The 18,274-nt window shown below is 41.1% G+C and overlaps 3 protein-coding genes across 5 annotated transcripts; 1 reads left to right on the top strand and 2 right to left on the bottom strand.

The window, feature by feature from the left end:
• The first annotated feature begins 431 nt into the window (after positions 1 to 431).
• Positions 432 to 4,808, top strand: cactin. 2 transcript variants are annotated; one of them, XM_077723659.1, is made up of 10 exons: positions 432 to 920; positions 1,066 to 1,618; positions 1,699 to 1,794; positions 2,018 to 2,163; positions 2,238 to 2,400; positions 2,629 to 2,743; positions 2,896 to 3,088; positions 3,187 to 3,306; positions 3,406 to 3,746; positions 4,129 to 4,808. In XM_077723659.1, the coding sequence occupies exons 1-10, from the start codon at positions 616 to 618 to the stop codon at positions 4,617 to 4,619; spliced, it is 2,523 nt and encodes an 840-aa protein (XP_077579785.1). In that variant the 5' UTR covers positions 432 to 615; the 3' UTR covers positions 4,620 to 4,808. The 2 variants fall into 2 exon arrangements, with proteins under 2 accessions (XP_077579785.1, XP_077579784.1); XM_077723658.1 differs by having other exon boundaries at positions 435 to 920; positions 3,403 to 3,746.
• Positions 4,809 to 5,506: 698 nt separating this feature from the next.
• On the bottom strand, positions 5,507 to 11,870 carry LOC144202004 (semaphorin-4E-like). 2 transcript variants are annotated; one of them, XM_077724925.1, is made up of 15 exons: positions 11,437 to 11,870; positions 9,485 to 9,768; positions 8,781 to 8,926; positions 8,626 to 8,688; positions 8,444 to 8,542; positions 8,265 to 8,364; positions 8,084 to 8,191; positions 7,855 to 8,000; positions 7,585 to 7,763; positions 7,334 to 7,484; positions 7,070 to 7,265; positions 6,812 to 6,927; positions 6,573 to 6,730; positions 6,430 to 6,482; positions 5,507 to 6,098 (listed from the first exon to the last, which is right to left on the bottom strand). In XM_077724925.1, the coding sequence occupies exons 2-15, from the start codon at positions 9,639 to 9,641 to the stop codon at positions 5,626 to 5,628; spliced, it is 2,145 nt and encodes a 714-aa protein (XP_077581051.1). In that variant the 5' UTR covers positions 9,642 to 9,768; positions 11,437 to 11,870; the 3' UTR covers positions 5,507 to 5,625. The 2 variants fall into 2 exon arrangements, with proteins under 2 accessions (XP_077581051.1, XP_077581052.1); XM_077724926.1 differs by lacking the exon at positions 11,437 to 11,870 and adding an exon at positions 11,309 to 11,408.
• Positions 11,871 to 12,770: 900 nt separating this feature from the next.
• stap2a (signal transducing adaptor family member 2a) lies at positions 12,771 to 16,759 on the bottom strand. The gene is made up of 11 exons (XM_077724927.1): positions 16,480 to 16,759; positions 15,712 to 15,783; positions 15,505 to 15,624; positions 15,355 to 15,411; positions 15,097 to 15,248; positions 14,862 to 14,993; positions 14,720 to 14,789; positions 14,180 to 14,282; positions 14,009 to 14,104; positions 13,809 to 13,946; positions 12,771 to 13,294 (listed from the first exon to the last, which is right to left on the bottom strand). Exons 1-11 carry the CDS (start codon positions 16,585 to 16,587, stop codon positions 13,239 to 13,241), a joined length of 1,104 nt encoding a protein of 367 aa, XP_077581053.1. The 5' UTR covers positions 16,588 to 16,759; the 3' UTR covers positions 12,771 to 13,238.
• Between the last annotated feature and the right edge of the window lie 1,515 nt (positions 16,760 to 18,274).

Below are 18,274 nucleotides of genomic sequence, written 5' to 3'. Positions count from 1 at the left end.
TTTTTACATTTCAATTATTCTTATTCTACAAAAAAAAATGATAAGTTATGAATTTTTGCCATATACAACAGCTAAAGTTATAGTATTTTCGATTTTTCCATGTATAGTTTTTCAGAGCGCTTTCTTTACGTAGTTCTCATGCGCCACTAATACAGAAAGCTAAGATGTCACATATTCAAGGCTAGATGTTTGAGAGTAGATTTGTAGAAAACTATATCCATACTCAGGAAACACTGCATATTATTCAATGCATTCAAATATAGATTGAGAAATCTGTCATTATTTTAAAGAAAACGGTGCATTGATTTTCACTTTTAAGTGAATGTCACCGACACAAAATGGCCATCTAGTATCAACCCTTGTACCCGTTGGCTCGCAGCACCCATCAGACATCTTTTAGCTGGCCCCCTTTTGCCAGAATAAAACCTTTAAGTACAGTCACATTGTTGCACAAACTCTGATTGGTATGTTTCAGTTGTATGAATTTCACTTTGTGTAATAATTATATAATAGCATAGTAATAACAGCTCATGGAAAAAGGGGCATCACCTGTGTATTACACTATAATTGTGCGACAGGCTCAAAGCAAGACCCAACGAATGCGCAATATTAGTGATGGGCTCGACACCAAGACGACGATCCCGCTCTGTATCGAGAAATCGGAGCCGAGAAGGACGAAATAGATCCAAGGCAAGCAGATCTAACTCTCCCGAAAGGTGGACCAATCGATCTCAATGTTCAGAACCGAAACGATCCAGCCGAGGCCACGGGCCATCCGACAGCCGCGACTACGGTAGCAGCTCTCCAGAAAGAAGACGGCCTCAACAACGGCGCCGTTCAACTTCCCGAAGCGGCTCGGAGAGTGACAAAAGACGAATAACACAAGGTGCCAGGAAGAAATCTAGCAGCAACTCATCAAGGTAACGCGCATCTGCCATTTCTTCCCTTTTTGACGAGACCTGACAGCAAAAGAAGCCAGAATATCCTACATTTTCGAATGCATCGTGATGAAAACCTGTCAGTTGTAACATAAAACATTGCTGAACACGTTTCGTCTTTGCTCAGTTCTGATTCAGATGGTCCCAAAGAGATTAAAAGAGGAAGCGGCACGATGATCCGAAGAGGAGCATCTGGTGAGAGGAGGAAGGAAAGGTCATCTTCAGGCTCCCGAGATGGAAGTGTTGAAAGACCACGGGGAAGCCGGAGAAGCCACAGTAAAGACCGACAGACGCGGAAGGATCGGGACAGAGGTAGAGAGAGGAAATCCGAACGAGACAAAAGGACGAAGAGCCCCGAGAGGGAGCGAGGGAGAAGCGACCGAGGCCGAGACCGCGATCGAGTGAGACGTCAGTCCAGTTCGGCCGACTCCTCCGACAGCTCGGGCTCCGATCGAGAGCGCAAGACGGCCCGGGACAAGGAAAACAAGAAAAAACAGAAAGATATGATGAAGGCTCTGGAGACGCCAGAAGAGAAGAGGGCCAGGAGATTGGCCAAGAAAGAGGCCAAGGAAAAGAAGAGGAGAGAAAAGATGGGTTGGAGCGAAGAGTACATGGGATACACCAATGCAGACAATCCGTTTGGCGATAATAACCTTCTGGGCACTTTCAAATGGCAAAAGGTAGCCTTTCAAGTGTGACATTCACATCTTCTGAATGAGCTATTCTATTTTTTTAATATTGTGTTCTTGTGTCTTGTCAGGCTTTGGATATGAAAGGTATTGGCCATCTTGGAGAGAAGGATCTCAAGGAGAGGAACAAACGAATCCAGGAGGAGAATCGCAGAGAACTTCAGAAGGTATGCAAAGAAGACATTTTTCTCCTTAAAAAAACACTACAGGAGGATTTAGCTGTTATTTGTTGTTGTCTTTATAGTTTGGCCACACCTTTAGTTTTAAAGGCAAATAAATACCAGGAAAAATATCCGACAATAGAATTCAAGATTCAAATTCAGCCTTAAATTTGGAAAAAATACCCAGAAAACACTTTTTTTTTCTTACTTGAATTGTAACCCGCCATAGGTCAAGCAGCTGCGTTTGGAGCGTGAGCGAGAGAAGGCCATGAGGGAGACAGAGCTGGAGATGCTGCAGAGAGAAAAAGAAGCAGAGCATTTCAAAACATGGGCCGAACAAGAAGACAACTTCCATCTGCATCAGGCCAAACTGCGGTACGTAACCAACACGGATGGAATAAAAGTACTGGATAGGAGCTACATAAACTGGAACGTGTTTTTATTTCCAGGTCAAAGATTCGAATTCGCGATGGTCGCGCTAAACCCATTGACCTCCTGGCCAAGTACATCAGTGCCGAAGATGACGATCTGGCTGTGGAGATGCACGAACCGTACACTTTCCTAAATGGGCTGACCGCCACAGACATGGATGACCTTTTGGAGGATATTAAGGTGGGCACCATGCTAATTGCTAGTTTTAATACTATTTCCAAGTCAAAGGATTCATCTCTCAAAATTATACTGCTTTTGTGGTTCCAAAAAAATACAGTAAAGCCATTAAGGGTCATATGAGCCTATTTAAATCAATAAATGCATCATTCAATTAGGGCCGCATTGTTAATGGCAGTGAATCTTTCAATGAATGCTCAGTTTTGACAGACATTTTCTATGTTGTCTCAGGTTTATATGGAGTTGGAACAGGGTAAGAATGTGGACTTTTGGAGAGACATGACCACCATCACGGAAGACGAAATCAGCAAGCTCAGAAAACTTGAGGCCTCTGGCAAAGGACCAGGTACATTCGAATAAACCTACATCTGAGAAACATTCACTTACAGGTTTATATCCTGAAGTGGTCTCTTAATGCAATTTCCACTTGTTAGATTTAAATGTAATGGCTCCCATATTATGATAAGTTTGGAAAGAGTTTGTTTAAATAATCCACAGGCGACCGACGAGACGGTATCAACACGGCCGTGACCAGCGATGTCCAGATTGTGTTTAAAGGAAAAACGTACAGCCAGCTGCAAGCTCTAAATCTCAACATTGAGACCAAAATTCGGGCAGGAGGTTCCAACCTTGACATTGGTTACTGGGAGAGCCTTCTTCTGCAGGTGCGGGTCTACATGGCAAAAGCCAGGTATGAAAGTCATTTCAGTTCAAGTTTTTTGCATATTCTAGTCGCTACTGGTGAAAGGAAACAAACGCAATTGACGCGTATGTGGGAATGTGTTTCAGGTTGAGGGAGCGGCACCAGGATGTCCTTAGACAGAAGTTGTTTAAGCTGAAGCAGGAACAAGGGGTAGATAGTGAACCCCTCTTCCCTATCGTTAAAGAGGAGCCAAGGAATGAGGACATGTAAGTCCATTCTGTGGAAAAAAATAACAATCTACAGAAATCTTTGACATACCAAGTGATTGTTAATATATAAAATGTCACCTTTTTACCCTCCAGAAGTGATGTCAGCATGGCAGGTCATTCCAGACAGTCACCGCCAAAAGAGCCTGGCCAATCATCCAAAAAAGGCTCTGCGGCAGAAGGCGGTCCGTCCACGTCCACGGCGGAAGGAGGCGGCAATGTGGAAGGAGGAGAAAGCAGGGAGAAGAAGGATGCGGAAGAAGTGGAGGCAGTGTTGACAGAGGAGGATCTTATCCAGCAGAGTCAAGCCGAGTACGATTCGGGCCGTTACAGTCCCGCGCTACTCACTTCAACGGAGCTGCCGTTGGATACGCACACCATCACCCCCGAGGAAGACGCGCATCGATTGCAGTTAGCGCGAAGGCAGCTGCAAGTCACAGGTAGGAGAGCAAGAAGTTGGCATGGTGTTTGTTTTTTTTAATGGGGAACAGTGGTTCTCAAATATTTGACATCACTCAACATTTTAAAGTGTACTTGGCCTCATCAAGTACCGACATGTACTCGAGGGCCTGTCAAACATTGTCAGTGGAAGGTTGGGAGTTGAAATATCTTTTGTGTAGTCGATTTATTTTTACGAGCCGCAGTTTGTGCAACATGGAATTTTAATTTAGATAGAGCTCACTATTTTAGTAGATGGAAAAATGTTAGTATTTTGCATGCCAATAGAAAGAGTCAACCTACATTGAGTTTGGGGCATTCGTATCTTAAATTTTTACTCTTAAGTTAAATCATGCCGGCTTAAACTCTTGTCTTTTCCACTAGGTGATGCCAGCGAGAGTGCCGAGGACGCCTTTGTGCGTCGCGCCAAAGAAGGAATGAGCAATGAGGAGGCCCAGTTCAGCGTGGAGATTCCCGTAACCGGCAAGATGTACCTGTGGGCTGACAAATATCGACCCAGGAAACCCCGCTTTTTCAACAGGGTCCATACCGGATTCGAGTGGAACAAATATAACCAGACCCATTACGACTTTGATAACCCCCCACCTAAAATTGTCCAGGGATACAAGTTTAATATTTTCTACCCGGATCTGATAGAGAAGCGCTCCACACCCCAGTACTTCCTTGAGCCCAGTCCTGACAACAAGGACTTTGGGATCCTGAGATTCCACGCCGGACCCCCGTACGAGGACATTGCTTTTAAGATCGTGAACAGAGAATGGGAGTATTCCCACCGTCACGGTTTCCGCTGTCAGTTTGCCAATGGGATCTTTCAGCTCTGGTTCCATTTTAAGAGATACCGCTACAGGAGATGAAACTCTGGTAGCATCATCATTTTCCTATGTCATGTAATGCCAGCTTTTACATCTTAATTTGGGGTCCAGGGGTCTGTCAAAGATTAAAAATGAAAACAGGTTGTAAAGATCAAAATGTTAAAAGTATTTTCATTTTAAGCATTCTACTTTTGTCTTGCAGTTTTGGAATAAAATGGAGTTTTTCTGCCATTGAGGGTCAGTTCATGATTTGTTACTACTCATTAGTTCTTGGGTTTCAGATTTTATTAAAATGTTGGTGCCTATTAATCGCTCTTCTTCAGAATTTGATAGAAAATTGTCTCAAATGACAATAAAAATTATGCACACACGAAAAAAAACTTTGCTGGGTTATCATTTACTGTGCACAGTGAACATTTCTTGAAAATGCAATTTTACTATAAAAGTACAAACTACAACTAAGCTACGTGAAACATTAAATTCAAAATATCCGTTTGTTTTGAATTTGACCTTAGTGACCAAGTAGCAACACTTACAACCCGCAAAACAAAATTCCAAATTTAGAAACACATTGGACTCACCCACCCATTCTTAAAGAATGACCAAATTGAGATAAACAGTTCAGATATAAAAAATCCTCCCCAACGTATCGCAAAAAAACCTAAAAGTTGTTAAAAATGGAAGCGCAGCTTAACAATTGATGGGACATTTTCATTGCAGAATCACAAATTCAAGACCGATTTCCTGATGGACATTCTCCAAAAATGTTTAAAGATTAAGCGCTAACATAAAATTCCGGCAGTTTTTAACATATCGGAAACCATCCATCCAGCATATTGATCTTTTTTCTCTTTAAGTCACATTCCCACCGATACACGAGTGCAATGTTTCCTTTGGAAATCTCAGCCTGGTCAGAAAGTCGCGTTGGAAACGACAATTCTCGTGTTTTTCACAACAGAACTGAAGCTCACCTCTCTGGTGGTCATCTCCACTCTTGCCCTGCTAGCTTCCTGAAAGCCGAAGCTCACCTGAACCACGTCTTGTCGCCTCAGAGTGGACTCGGGTCCTCCTGCGTGTTTGCCCCGTACCATTTTCCTCTCATCTTTCCTCCGCAATTCCAGGGGAGCGGTAGATGGCCTTTGTAAAAATTCCAAGCCAAAAGAGCCACAAGTAAAACAGTCAAAAACCCAATGGCAACTTGCAGTCCCACAACGGATGTGCCATTTGTCTGCGCCTGAGGTATTTGAGTTTTGCCTAAAACACTCAGCTGATACTCAGCGACGGTGGTGGTGTACTTGTCGACTTTGGTACGCTCTACCGACAAGCAACGGTAGAGGCCGGCGTCCGAGTCCGAAGCATTCAGGATGAGAAGTCCGTCTTTTAGCAGCTGATGACGAAGGGAAGGAGCCACGTGGTGGCCATCTTGTTCCCAATCAGTTATTGCCAGGTTAGACAGCACAGGGCAGAGAAGCTTTACGCTTCCGCCAGGTAGAAACGACTTGTTCACAACGAGTGCAGCTTCTGTTAAAGAAAATGATTTTACAAATTAAATAATAATTCAAAGAAACAACAGAACAAGCAGCTGTGACAAGTCATTTATAAATGAGTCAGATATGCATAATGAAAAGATTGTGAGTACTGTTGTGGTGTCGCAGTACAAATGACACATTGTTCAGGCCTGAAGGAAACTAGATCGAATCGGTATGTATGCGAATCCTGATTCTAGATTTTTCAACAAACTGACAATATTAAATAATTAAATGAGTGTGTAAAAAGTCCAATCCATTTAAACTGGAATCAATGGCAGTGAATGGACATTCTATCAATAAAGCTCATTTCCATTTCGTCTTACCTGTAGTTGGGCAAAGAGAAGCAGCCCCGTCCCTCACACTTTGGATTAGTTTCCTAGAAGAAACAAAAGCAATACAATTTAGATTAGTTTGGGATTTGTCCACCGCTCATAGTTCTCTTATTGTAATCAATAATGTCTATTACCTCTGTGTGCTAAGAAGGGCTACACATTTGCCAGCTTCTGAATCCCATCCACAATAGGGGTCTCGGGCCAGAATGCAATCCATACATGACGAAGATCTCCCGCAGGTGGCGAGAGGAACTTGTACTACGCCGTAATCTGAGCCTGCGTAAAGCTGGCCCTGTGCATAGTGATGTGTAAAAGACATGCGGATGGCTGAATTCAAATATAATTAGCACGTGACTCCAGGGCGTCGTATTACCGTGACATTGGAAAACTGCAGGATTTTAATGGCCTCCCGGGTTTGGAAAAGCTGAACCTGCTCGATGATGAACATCTCGCCGTCATAGTTAACTCCTTTCAGAAGGCAACCATCCGCTAAATGAAAACACAAGAAAATTTGTCTTCATCGGACATACAGGGCTGGTCAACAGAAAATGATGAAAACCGAGATAGCGGATGCATTTAGAAGACTAGAATACTTTCCCCTGCATGGCTTATTAATGTAACATGCACATACCTGTGCCTATGAACATCACATGGTAGTCGCGGCCATCTGCGGCTTGCACCCGGTTGACCACAATGCTTGTAAAGGCAGCTCCCCTTCCCTCCAGTAGAGCTTTCTCTCCAATGGGTTGGATGACATCATCCATGAGGGGCTTATCTTTGATGAAAAGAAGGGTTTGGTCTGGGAGGTCCATTGATTTAGTTTGACACTGAGGAGAAAACCAAATTCCGCTTTAGCCAGGTCAGTAACATTTCGAGAACAGATATATTCACTCACAGATCCGGGTCGAGGATCAGGGACCTCTCCACTATATGCTACCCAAATATAGGAGGTCTGCTCATGGACCAACGTCTTGAACTGCCCTTCCTCAAACACTCGGTTGACGTCAGACACGGCGTATGCACACACCGCCGACACTTCGGTGTCTCTGTAGCCAAAATATATGGACAAAATAGCTGAATTCCAAATAGTACTTGAAACAGTCAAACCCCAAAAATAAAAATAAATAAATAACAACAACAACATACGATTGTGGGGTGAAGATAGCGTAGAACACACATTCCTTCCAGTGCTTCTGGGGGTCACACCAGAGGTAAGTATTCTGAATAATGTTGGGCAGCTGGGAGCCTGGGACAGGACATTCCAATCTGGCCTTCAGGAAGGATGTCCATTTTCTCTGCAATGTCCTCTTACCGCCCATGTCATCCTGGGCAGATAAATACACATCATAGAACTCCATAGTCCACATACAAATTTGATGGAAAGTCCATGTTAAGAAGGTCCAATTCTTATTTTACCTTGCACACACGGGCTATGCGGGAAACAACCACCGGTTTCTTGTAGCAGTCGTACTCAACGGCCATTTCACTGAAAAACAGGTAGACTTTGTCATCGTTGCCCTGGTCGTTCTCAGGCATCTGAACCAGGGAGACAAAGTTGGGCTCTAATAAGCACAGGAGAGGGAAAAAAATCATGAGTTTTCCACTGCCAAGTTAAAAAAGGCCCAGTAGGTTAGGCATACATCACCATTAAGCCAGGAGGTTTTAATCTCAGTGCGAATGGGGGGAGAGCTGCGCATCAAGACCAGTTCAGAGCCCAGGAAGTTCATGGAAGTGGCCGAGTACAAGTTATCATCTGCCAAAACATACGGCGTATTGGGATTTGCCAAATTGCTTTTTGTCCATTTTTCCGTGCAATGTCTACTCACCAACCATGAGGGAGGCATGTCTTTGGAAAGGATTGAATGGGCATTTCCCTTTCCCATCCTCACCCGCATTGGCCAAAGACAGTTCCCCATTTGCGTACGACTGCATAGATAATTGCAACATTTGTGTTAATTTAGACATCCAGAATAAAACTATAATTAAGAACCTCAATCGGTCTTACCAAGTAATCACACTCTGGGTCAAATGCATTGGTTCCACACACATATATCATATTATCATCTATATTATGCAGAATCTTGATAAAGTTCCTGCACTGGGTCTGTTACGAGAATGCAAAAGGTGTGTTAGTTCAGTATTTTGGACATGTTGAACGATGGGGGAAAAAGAAAGAAAAGAACTCACTTCAGGATCTCTTACTTTGATTTTACAATCATTCTTTTGCTGTTGTGTCACTTCCCATTTCACCTAGAAACAAGTTGAAATATTCAGTGTGTTGTTTGTGCAAGAATAACGTTTTTGTTGTTGGAGTTGTTTTTTATTGCTTAGCTTGTCCTTACAGAAGCATGTTTCTTGGAGATGTCATCAAGTTCAAGGGCGTAAACTGCCTCCCTGGCACCCACTAGCAAGAGGTTTAGGTCCTCTCTCAAAAGCATGACAGTGAAGTTGGACACTGCCTCCTCGTGAAAGTGATGACCGTTGTCGCCTGGACACGGGAGACAAACCAGGAAAAAGTCAAAAAGACTGCATTTAAAAAGGAGGACACAGAAGAAATTCATTCACTTTTAATTGTAGAGAACTTATTAGTGAGAAGTTTTATTTAATTCTAGATAGATCAAGTTGCTCTGGCGTTTCTTTTGCTTTGTCTTTTTAGCAAAATATTGGGATATGGGCAAAATGTGCTGTTGACAGATATTGAAGGATTCTTCAAAATTGCACATGTTGATTGTGCTGCCTGAATAAAATGATCATACATGTAACAAAAAATAAATGAGCATAAATAAAATAGCCCTGTTTCAACATATTTTTCAGTTTATAATGACAGCATGCAACAAACATGCAGCAAAAATGTTAAAATATTCTAACAATATACCCTTTATTCTCTGCCATGAATTAGACTGATTAAAGCTGATGAGATGAGTGAGTGTATTGAATAATGACAGTGCTTAGAGTGCAAAATAAACAACATTCTCAGTGTGATTTTTTTTAAGCGAGTATTTAACTTTGGCTACTCCAGAAATCCAAAGTTTTACGAGACACTCACTGTGATATGGCACGTATCTCCGGGGCACGCCATCCAAGGGCGGCTCAACAACATCCAGCATCAAGGCCAGAGGCAGCGAGCAAAAAATGCTGATACAGAGTAGGGGGTGCATGGCTGCTGTGCGTAAGCCCATTCCAAGATATACTCTCTGACTCATCCCGTAGTTGAGGCAACTAACGCCATCTGCGCAGCGACGACGTCCTCGCCGAGTGAAGGGCCCCTTTGGTGGCGCCGCTCAGCAGGCAGTCCATGTTGAGATGGATGGCACGGACCACAGAGTCGTACTGGGGAAGGGTGAAAGGCACAATGTTGTACAGACGTCAAAATCTTGTCACATAGTGAGTGAAAAATGATCTATAGCAAAGCACGCTAACAAAAGGCCTGCAAAATGGAAGACGGAGGAAGAAAGAGAAAGGCTGCAGCGCGGCGGTAATTCTGTCAGTGCCATAGTGATGTTAATGTAGGGCCATGAAAAGCATTCAGCGGGGTGTCAACTTCAGCCCTCCTGCAAAACCAGCACACAATAAGAGATTCGCACACATCGGGCCAACGCTTGGAGGACACGCCAGAGGCGTGTTTGTAACATTGCTTTTGCAACCGTGGTTTCCTTTATTGTTCAGAGGTTTTCATTCCACTCCATTTGAGTGTGTGAGCTCAGTGTCCGTTTTGTTAAAACTGTAGCAATGTGGTTTCTAGGGATTGTTTCCCTCGACTGATCTTGACAAGCTAGTGCGTGGGCGTGTGCGGGCGTCCGATCCGTGAACGGCACCGATGAGCCGCGGCATGTCGGAGAATGTAGCTCTGATAAGGGAGTTCACATTTTTGCAGCCCAGGGCCAACTACTGTAGAATTGACTCACGTATATGTGTATGTACACGTGTCTTTTGTGTGCCCTGTTCAAAATGTCCTTTGGCATGAGCTGAATCACATGCTAAGGCGTGGATTGATTAGCGGAAGTCACTTTTAAATCAATCAAGTATGTACCCAGACGTGATTACTTTTATTTACGGGAGATTTTCTTATCAACAAAACAGAAGCAATTCAGTTCAAATGGACTTGGCATGATTGATGGGGATATGCTAAAATGATTTGCATGTAACATTAGATTGGTACAAAAGTACATGTATACAATGGGACAACTTTTTGGAATTTTGCTTGCACAGAGATTCTGTAACCAAATTTTATATTATCTGATAAAGTTGAGGTTAGAGTACCTTGTATACATATGTAATATGCAAAGCATATGATGGCATAACAAAGAGAAATAGAATAATTTATAATCAAGTACAGCTATTTTGTGCAATTTTATATATTGTTTTATAAGCACTTTTCATAACAATTGGTCATTCCACATTATCATAAAATTGTAATTACATAAATTGAAAATCTATTTTCTTGCTACCACTCTAGTAAATGTACAGGCACAGTTTGTTGTCATCTCCAACATCTCTAAAGGGCATATTTATCTCGTATCTGGAGGTTGCTATGATATGGTGTTGGTATTCAATAATAGTGTTATACTGTGCCTTTTTTGTCGTTTTCTTGCCAAACAGGAAAACTCTGTATGCAGAGTGGAAGAGGTAGTAAACAATTTGGAATGAAAACAAAGTAAAAGTGAATTAAAGTAATTTTATTTTTAAAAATATAAATAAAAATCTGATTTTATTTTAAGGCAGGAACACCCATTGCAGTCAATGCACAACTATTTTCGACACAAATAAAACCTTTAGTTGGAATCCTTTTCAGATTAACCCACATACAGAAATACAAGGAAAGCGCAATAATCCAAGCATGTGAACAGTCAACAGAAAGTTAATCACTTACCTGCACTTTCCACACACACTACTATACACTATAAGAAAAATAAAATAGTCCCACCAACGGTTATACACGTTTTCAATTTGGAGAAAACAACCAAAGCGTGTAGAAAAATAGACAAATTAAGCACCTACCTGCAATTCGACACGCCCAAATCCATTTGAAAACAATGCTAGCGCCACCTGTTCACTTGACTTTTGGTAAAAAAAATAATACCTTTAAAAAGCTAAATATCACATTTCTGTCCTGGTGAAAAAACGTTTTAAATCACAAAAGAAGAGTTTAGTTAAGAGTCGAGGGCACAAGAAAAATAGACGACGCTGACACTTCCTGCTTCAAGTCTCCTTGCAAAAAAACAGCTCCAAAAGAGTCCACGTTTATTTCCACCTTAGAAATCCTTCTCCGTGTAAAACATGATATACAAGAAAATGCCGTGTAAATAGTCGTATAAAAGGTTCTGAACCCCGGCCTCATTTAATCCCCCAACCCAGTACATAGACACGCCCTTGCACTCTACACTACTACGGCATGACGGCGTGTGTAGAAGACAGTTGAGGTGATGAATTGGGGGCCGTCTATGACTCGGCACGGCCCCACCTATTTTTTTTTACAACGTGCCCTAACAAGCGTTGAGGAAGACAATTGTCGTCAGGTGGTGTGTTTGCACCCAAACATTCAATTAAATTTCCTCGGATTTAGCATTTAGAATTGTTTGAAACACACAAAAAAGCATATTTTACAGGAAGAAACAGTAATTAAAGTATACTTATTATTTAAACAAAAATATTTTTAAAATTTATGTTTATTTTTTAAAAATTAAAACAAATATTGTGCTCATAAATATCACGTATTTTCTTCATGTATTCAAACACAAAATAATTAAATACGTTTAAAATTTTAAAATATACATCACGCATTTCAACAAATTATCACTCATGTATTTTCCTTATTGTTGTTGTTATTGTACATTTTAATATAACCATATGATAAATTACTATTTATTGTGTTTAGTTGCCAACGTATCAAAAGCAAAACTAAAGTGAAAACACTTATTATAGTTGTTCCCAAACGCAATAATTTTGTGTAATTAATTTAAGGCAAAGCTGTTATAACCTGTTACACACAGTCAAAGATGTACACAAGACTTTTTTTAAATGGAATAGGGCGTTACACAGTACTGCAATAAAGTCAAATGATCACGCCCAGTTTAAAAAAAAAGTTACCATTAATGTTTTTAAAACACAGTAGTAATTGTAGTACAATATTCCACTCAATACAAATTCATTTTTGGTCTGTAGTTTACAATTAGGAGCTGGCAAAAAGTGTGGCTACTAAAATAACCTATTTTATAAACCATTTGTGATGACAAATTGCATATTGTGCGCCATAAATGTGGATATCAAGGGAAATAATCACCTGTTTTCTTTTTGTCAAAGGACATTTTTAATTGATGATGATTCACAGCAATACACACGCACACCCACGTACACACATGCTCACACACTGAATCAGAAAACAAAGAAAACCCAAAGTTGAGGTTGTAAAATAGGCCACGCCACTACAATAAAGTTGGACTTCACTTTCTTATCATTGCGTGTTGAAAATGTCTCTTAGCAGCTCTTGTAGTTGAGCAAGAAAACAGCTTGCTTAGAAAAACAGCATGGATATTCTTATAAGTCCAATTTCTTGTTGGGATTCCTCAAGGCTGTGATTGTTGACAAAAATGTGCTCAGGGGTTTGTAAACAGTACCTTGTGCAGTTCAAGTATCAACGCTTGAGCTTAACAAAAGTTCGACATCAACACCTAGGACTACGATAAGACGGCGGCTGGAGTGTGCAGCCTTTTGTTTTTCCACCTACAAGGCACGGGATGAATATGTAGCTGAGATGACAAGGAGGTTGGCATCCGTGTAGCTTCCTTCAACGCATGTTTTTTTCACTCCTGACTGGCTCGTCTCTTTTCCAGCTTTGTTTTGAGCTCGTCGTTGAGAGCTGCGAGTGGAAAGAAAAAGAAACTGAAGGTCCAAAGAAACAGACTTTTTCATTTGCTTTCTGTGTTCTTGAGCCAAGAAACCTTGGAACAAAGATATCACTTTGAATTACCACATTTTCAATGAGTTAAAGACCCAGCCTAACTATATACATAAATAAAAAAAGAACCATCTTTAGTTGATTTTGGCCCAAAAAAAACTCTATGCTTGCCTAAAGGCATTTTTAGCACTTCACATATAGTGAGGCCTTGACATAAAATTAAATTGTTTTGCAAACTAGAATATTTGGCTGTTAATAATAATCATTTTGTGAAGCCTATAATAAACGACAATGAAAATCCCCTTTATTGTAAAAAAGAAAGAGGATTTATTTGAGATAAAATAAATTTAAGCTATCAAACAAACTAACTTGACCAATGTATTTCAAGTGGGAGGAACTGGAAGTGCTGGAAAGATCACTCACTCTCAGTCTTCCCAGTTCAAATGGGTTGGATGTGAATAACTGCACCACTTACACTGTGCGAGGGGGGAAGGTGATAAAATGAGCCGTCTCATGGGGTTGGTGGGCGAGGCAGGCACTGGTGAGGTCAGAATGCGGCGGTCCGGTGCGGGGGAGCGCGGCGGCGGGCTGCTGGGCCAACGGTCTGCACCGACTATAAATAAGTCAGTGGTCCTGATAGGCTTTTTCTGTTTAGAACGTTTTATAGAGACAAACCTTGCTTTGGGGGAAGTGCGGGAACCTTTGGCAGAGGGCTTGTGGGGGCCGTGTGGAGAATCCTTTCCCCATTTTCATCATTAGCAGAAACATATGCTGGAGACACAAAAACACACAAAAAGGGATTATGCTAAGACTTTGAGAAAAAAGAAATTAAAGAAAAATACTTACTGATATTCTCCTCATATGGTTCTTCTAGGAGAAAAGGTTGCAGAGTACCAGCTGTCTTTTCCACTAAAGCGTCGATGACATCATGAAGGGTTGCACAGGGAATCTGCAGAAGAGAAACAAACCTCCTGTTTATGAGTTGTGCGATGATGCGACAAATACTCAATGAAATTTCCTATAAATTTATGAAGCAATAATGACACAGAATGGATGATCTCACTCTCTGTCTACTTTGGAGCATGTTTCATCAGGATTACACAAAGGCAGAATGAATCAATCATCTAATGGTGGATGTGGATTAAAAAGACAATCATATTTGATTGTTGTCTTAAATTTATGCTTGCCTATAGAAAATGTTTTTTTTTTTGCTTATAAATTTTGAATAATCACACTGCGGAATTCAAAGTACACATCCATGTGTCTGAATGAGTGAATATACATGTATTCAAATATTGACAGAAGATTAAATTATAAAAGAAGCAGCATTTATTTATAAATATAATATTTGGGTTATTTCCTCCGCCTGTGAAGAATTAAACTTACAGGATTCTCCACATCAATCACATAGCCACCTTGGTCCCTCTGTGTTACTCTGTAATGTCTGAAGACGGATCTGTATGGGACACAATATTATAAATATCAAGTACCTAAGGGGTTCAATTTAGTAGAAGTTCAGATATTTTACCCGTTGAGGTCCTGCCGTGTGGTAACAGCTAATGAGCTGCCATCTCTTCCAGGCCGCAATAGCATGTTGCCGCAATCTGGGTGTCTATCTAAGAGGACTTCTGCCTCGATTCGTGACACCGGGCGAAAACACCTACACCCATGTATTAAGAAAAGTACAACAATGCAAGACACGGGTGTGTCATCATTTTTACTTGCATTGGATTTGATTTGTAAGAATATATTGCAACACTTACGCAGGAATCTCTCCCACTAAAGGGACGGAAAGAGGCGAAGGAGGTGCTCTTGTAGGGGTACGACTTCTCCGCCGTGATCTTTCTTTGTCCACTACCTCCTTCAGCATTTGCAGCTGGCCTGGTAGCAAGGTAAGGCTTGATGGTACATTCAGCTAAGAAATGAGACAGGGAAAAATTATGTTATAAAATGTAACAATACACTTTTAAAAGTGTGTACATTGGCGCACAAAAAAACACTTTAAAAACAAATATGCTCACATCAATGACAGAGTAAAGGAAACCCTTCCACAGCTCCCTTGATTCCAGGTTGGGTGCCTGGAAAAAAATGGCATGTATTCTTTGTCCTCAATGAAGAATGGCAGTTATTAATGTCGGACCTAAGGGTGTGGGAATATAGGGGGACATTACTGTTATTTTGGTTTCTCCGTCCTTCATGCGCAAGATGAGTCTGGCTGCTTCCAAATTTCTGTCCCGGCTGCAGTCGTCCTTCAAAGACACGAAGCCGCTGAGCTCTAGTTTCTCTACATACTGAAATAAGAACAAATAAATAGTGGATTTGTTTTTTAGGTTAGGTCAGAACTTTATTTCATCCCGTATTTGCGATAACATACTTACATGTGTCTCCATAGAATTGTTAAAGAAATACAATGCATTCCCACACAGACATGTCCACAAACGCTTGGGTGCCTAAAACATAGAAAACAAAGTGTTTGGAAAAAAAGAATGAAGTGCAACATCCATTTAGTGCAGTTTCGAACATGTCTTAAAGATGCGAAATTGAATGAATCTAACTGTATTGTCATCCATGTGGCTGTTAAATTAATCTAGTATAATAAGGATATTTCATTGACTTCCAGTGATTCCAGTTAAAATGGATTGGAAGTTTGTTGCTGTCCATGTGTGGCAATTACTTAATTGTTCTTACTATTCTTATTTTTGGAGGTAATGAAAACTTTATCAAGTGATATATTCCAAACAAGACTAAAAGCCAGTTTTTAAGAGGATGACCCTACTGCACCCATTTCTCTGCCAATGAGATGGCTGATGCCTGGGCATCAGCTGCCCATTTGCTTCCACCTGAGCCTGGCTCAAATGACAAGCCCTAGCCTGCGGTAAAAGCATCTTAATTGAGACCCTGGGTCTCCCACAGGGGCCGGAATCCCCCCTTGTGTCATCACCATGCATGGATAAGGGAGATATACTACAACATTTGAATGCAATGGAACAGATCCAGTGAAAATACACACTGTTACTATGGCTACAACATTCTCCCGGAAAGCGCAACGGTTGTGTGATTCAGCCAATAACCCTCCTGACATTTTCATTCACTCCAAATACAATATGTAGAAAGCAGCCATTTCTAGGAAGAAGAAAATCACTGACCTTTTCTTTAGGTCCTCGCTTCTCCAGGTAGCCTTCATAGTAACAAGGCGGGAGCTGAGTGCGGGTCGCACCCAGCCCAGTGCGCTGCCTGACGGGTGCAGCCGCCATGAGTGTCGCCGGCTGAGCACCACCACCGCGACACCGCTAAGACCACCACCGCCACCACTACCACCGTAGGACAAAGGGGCGCACAGAGCAATCTGAGAGAGGGACACGCCTTCCCCCGATGAGATGGTGCTGAGGCAATAAGCCAACAGCTGGCTGGTGGAACATGCTGTGGGTGGGTGGGCTTCAAAGACGGGGGGCTCGTGCACTCTGCAGATTAAACATTGGTTGAAATTATTTAGATGGTTTGTAGGTAACAGCAGCTTTGTGATAGAACATCTATGTATGATGCAGTAAAGAACAAAATTAGCATTTTTTTGTTTACTAGTATACATCCTATCAGGCCTGAGGCTGCACAGTCGGAAAAAAATCAGGACTGGTATTACAAACAGGTATTGAACAGAGTTTTTTTTTATTTGAATCTAACAGAAAAGTCTGGAAATTTTTAATTAATGGACAATTTGGAAGGGGTTTTTCTAAAGTTAGTTTTCCAATGTCCTAACAGTCATTCTTTTATTATAAATGCATTATACCACATTCATTACTTGCTACTATTTTCTATATTTCTCTTTAGAAGTGTGTAAAAAAAACTATTGTTACCCAGACTACCAAAGTATGTAAATACTAAAAACATTGAGCAAGAAATGTGAAGTAGTATGACAATATTTATTAGAATAAACAAATCCTTCATCCCCCCTGTACCTTTAAAACATAAAATAAACAAAAATTAAACATCAAGAAGAGCTAATCCACATATACTCAAGATAATCCAGGATAATCCTACTTTTAGTCTCCCAATGTGTCAGTCACCAAATGACATTTTAAATGGATACTAGTAGGGACTAATGCAAAGGTTACATTTTTACACAGAACATAAACTGCAGTACGATTCAATAAATTAGTTACCTTCATTAATGGTGCATTTAAGAACCCACTGGAATAAAAAGTTGCATCTTTCCCACGGCCATAATCAAACATTAAGGGCTAACATTTTAGCCAATTGTTCAGACATTTTTTAAATCTTCAATATTTAATATAAAATACCCAAATCCTTTGATTTATGTTAAGCAGGCATGTAAATACATACCTAAAATATGTAGTAGTTATTCCCCAGCCCCCCCTGGGCTGACCCTCTTAAATAAGACTAATGGCATTGGGAAGAATGCAAACATAACATTTAGATGCATAAATTGCTAAAACGAGATTATTCCAGGGATGAACCAGAGCTCCCAAAGGCACCATGGGATTGGGATCGGGGGATGATAATGAGAAAGGGGGGTTCAGGGGGCAGGTGGTGAATAAAGACCAGAGGGGGAGGACCTAATCCACTACTGTGTCTTTCCTCCTGAAAAGAACCTGTCTTCTCCACTTAATGTTAAAATAGCTATGACAGAGTTGAGTCATGGGCCAGAGAAATTTGGCATTTTAGAGAATTGAGCGTATCATCGCATTTTGGTAGCCTGAATGTAATTCAAAGTGAAATCAGCCATTGTGTACCGGGCTTACTTGGGCAAGTAAACTCCACAGAATCAATTGGATGCAGCAGACTATATGTACAGTACATTATTCTAAAGGTTAAAATGACAAAAAGGTGACACTTTGTCTAGAATATGAACAAAAAAACGTATCGTAGGATGAAAATACCTTGACAAAGCTGGGTCAGTGCTTGGAGAACATTGTAAGCGACACT

The sequence above is a fragment of the Stigmatopora nigra genome, chromosome 9 (assembly GCF_051989575.1).
Source record: "Stigmatopora nigra isolate UIUO_SnigA chromosome 9, RoL_Snig_1.1, whole genome shotgun sequence".
In the NCBI taxonomy this organism is placed as follows: Eukaryota; Metazoa; Chordata; class Actinopteri; order Syngnathiformes; family Syngnathidae; genus Stigmatopora; species Stigmatopora nigra.
This window is presented reverse-complemented; position numbering and strand designations above follow the sequence as displayed.

Bases quoted from the DNA above. Each gene is read 5' to 3' on its own strand.
- cactin (XM_077723658.1), top strand. From the start codon at position 616: ATGGGCTCGACACCAAGACGACGATCCCGCTCTGTATCGAGAAATCGG. The intron at 1,619-1,698 runs GTAGCCTTTCAA...GTGTCTTGTCAG, and splicing joins GCACTTTCAAATGGCAAAAG to GCTTTGGATATGAAAGGTAT. The intron at 2,164-2,237 runs GTACGTAACCAA...TTTTATTTCCAG, and splicing joins CTGCATCAGGCCAAACTGCG to GTCAAAGATTCGAATTCGCG.
- LOC144202004 (XM_077724925.1), bottom strand. From the start codon at position 9,641: ATGAGTCAGAGAGTATATCTTGGAATGGGCTTACGCACAGCAGCCATG. The intron at 8,192-8,264 runs GTGAGTAGACAT...ATGTTTTGGCAG, and splicing joins ACATGCCTCCCTCATGGTTG to ATGATAACTTGTACTCGGCC. The intron at 7,485-7,584 runs GTATGTTGTTGT...TTTTGGCTACAG, and splicing joins GCTATCTTCACCCCACAATC to AGACACCGAAGTGTCGGCGG.
- stap2a (XM_077724927.1), bottom strand. From the start codon at position 16,587: ATGGCGGCTGCACCCGTCAGGCAGCGCACTGGGCTGGGTGCGACCCGC. The intron at 15,625-15,711 runs GTAAGTATGTTA...TTCTTATTTCAG, and splicing joins ACAATTCTATGGAGACACAT to TATGTAGAGAAACTAGAGCT. The intron at 14,283-14,719 runs GTAAGTTTAATT...TCTCTTCTGCAG, and splicing joins TGATTGATGTGGAGAATCCT to ATTCCCTGTGCAACCCTTCA.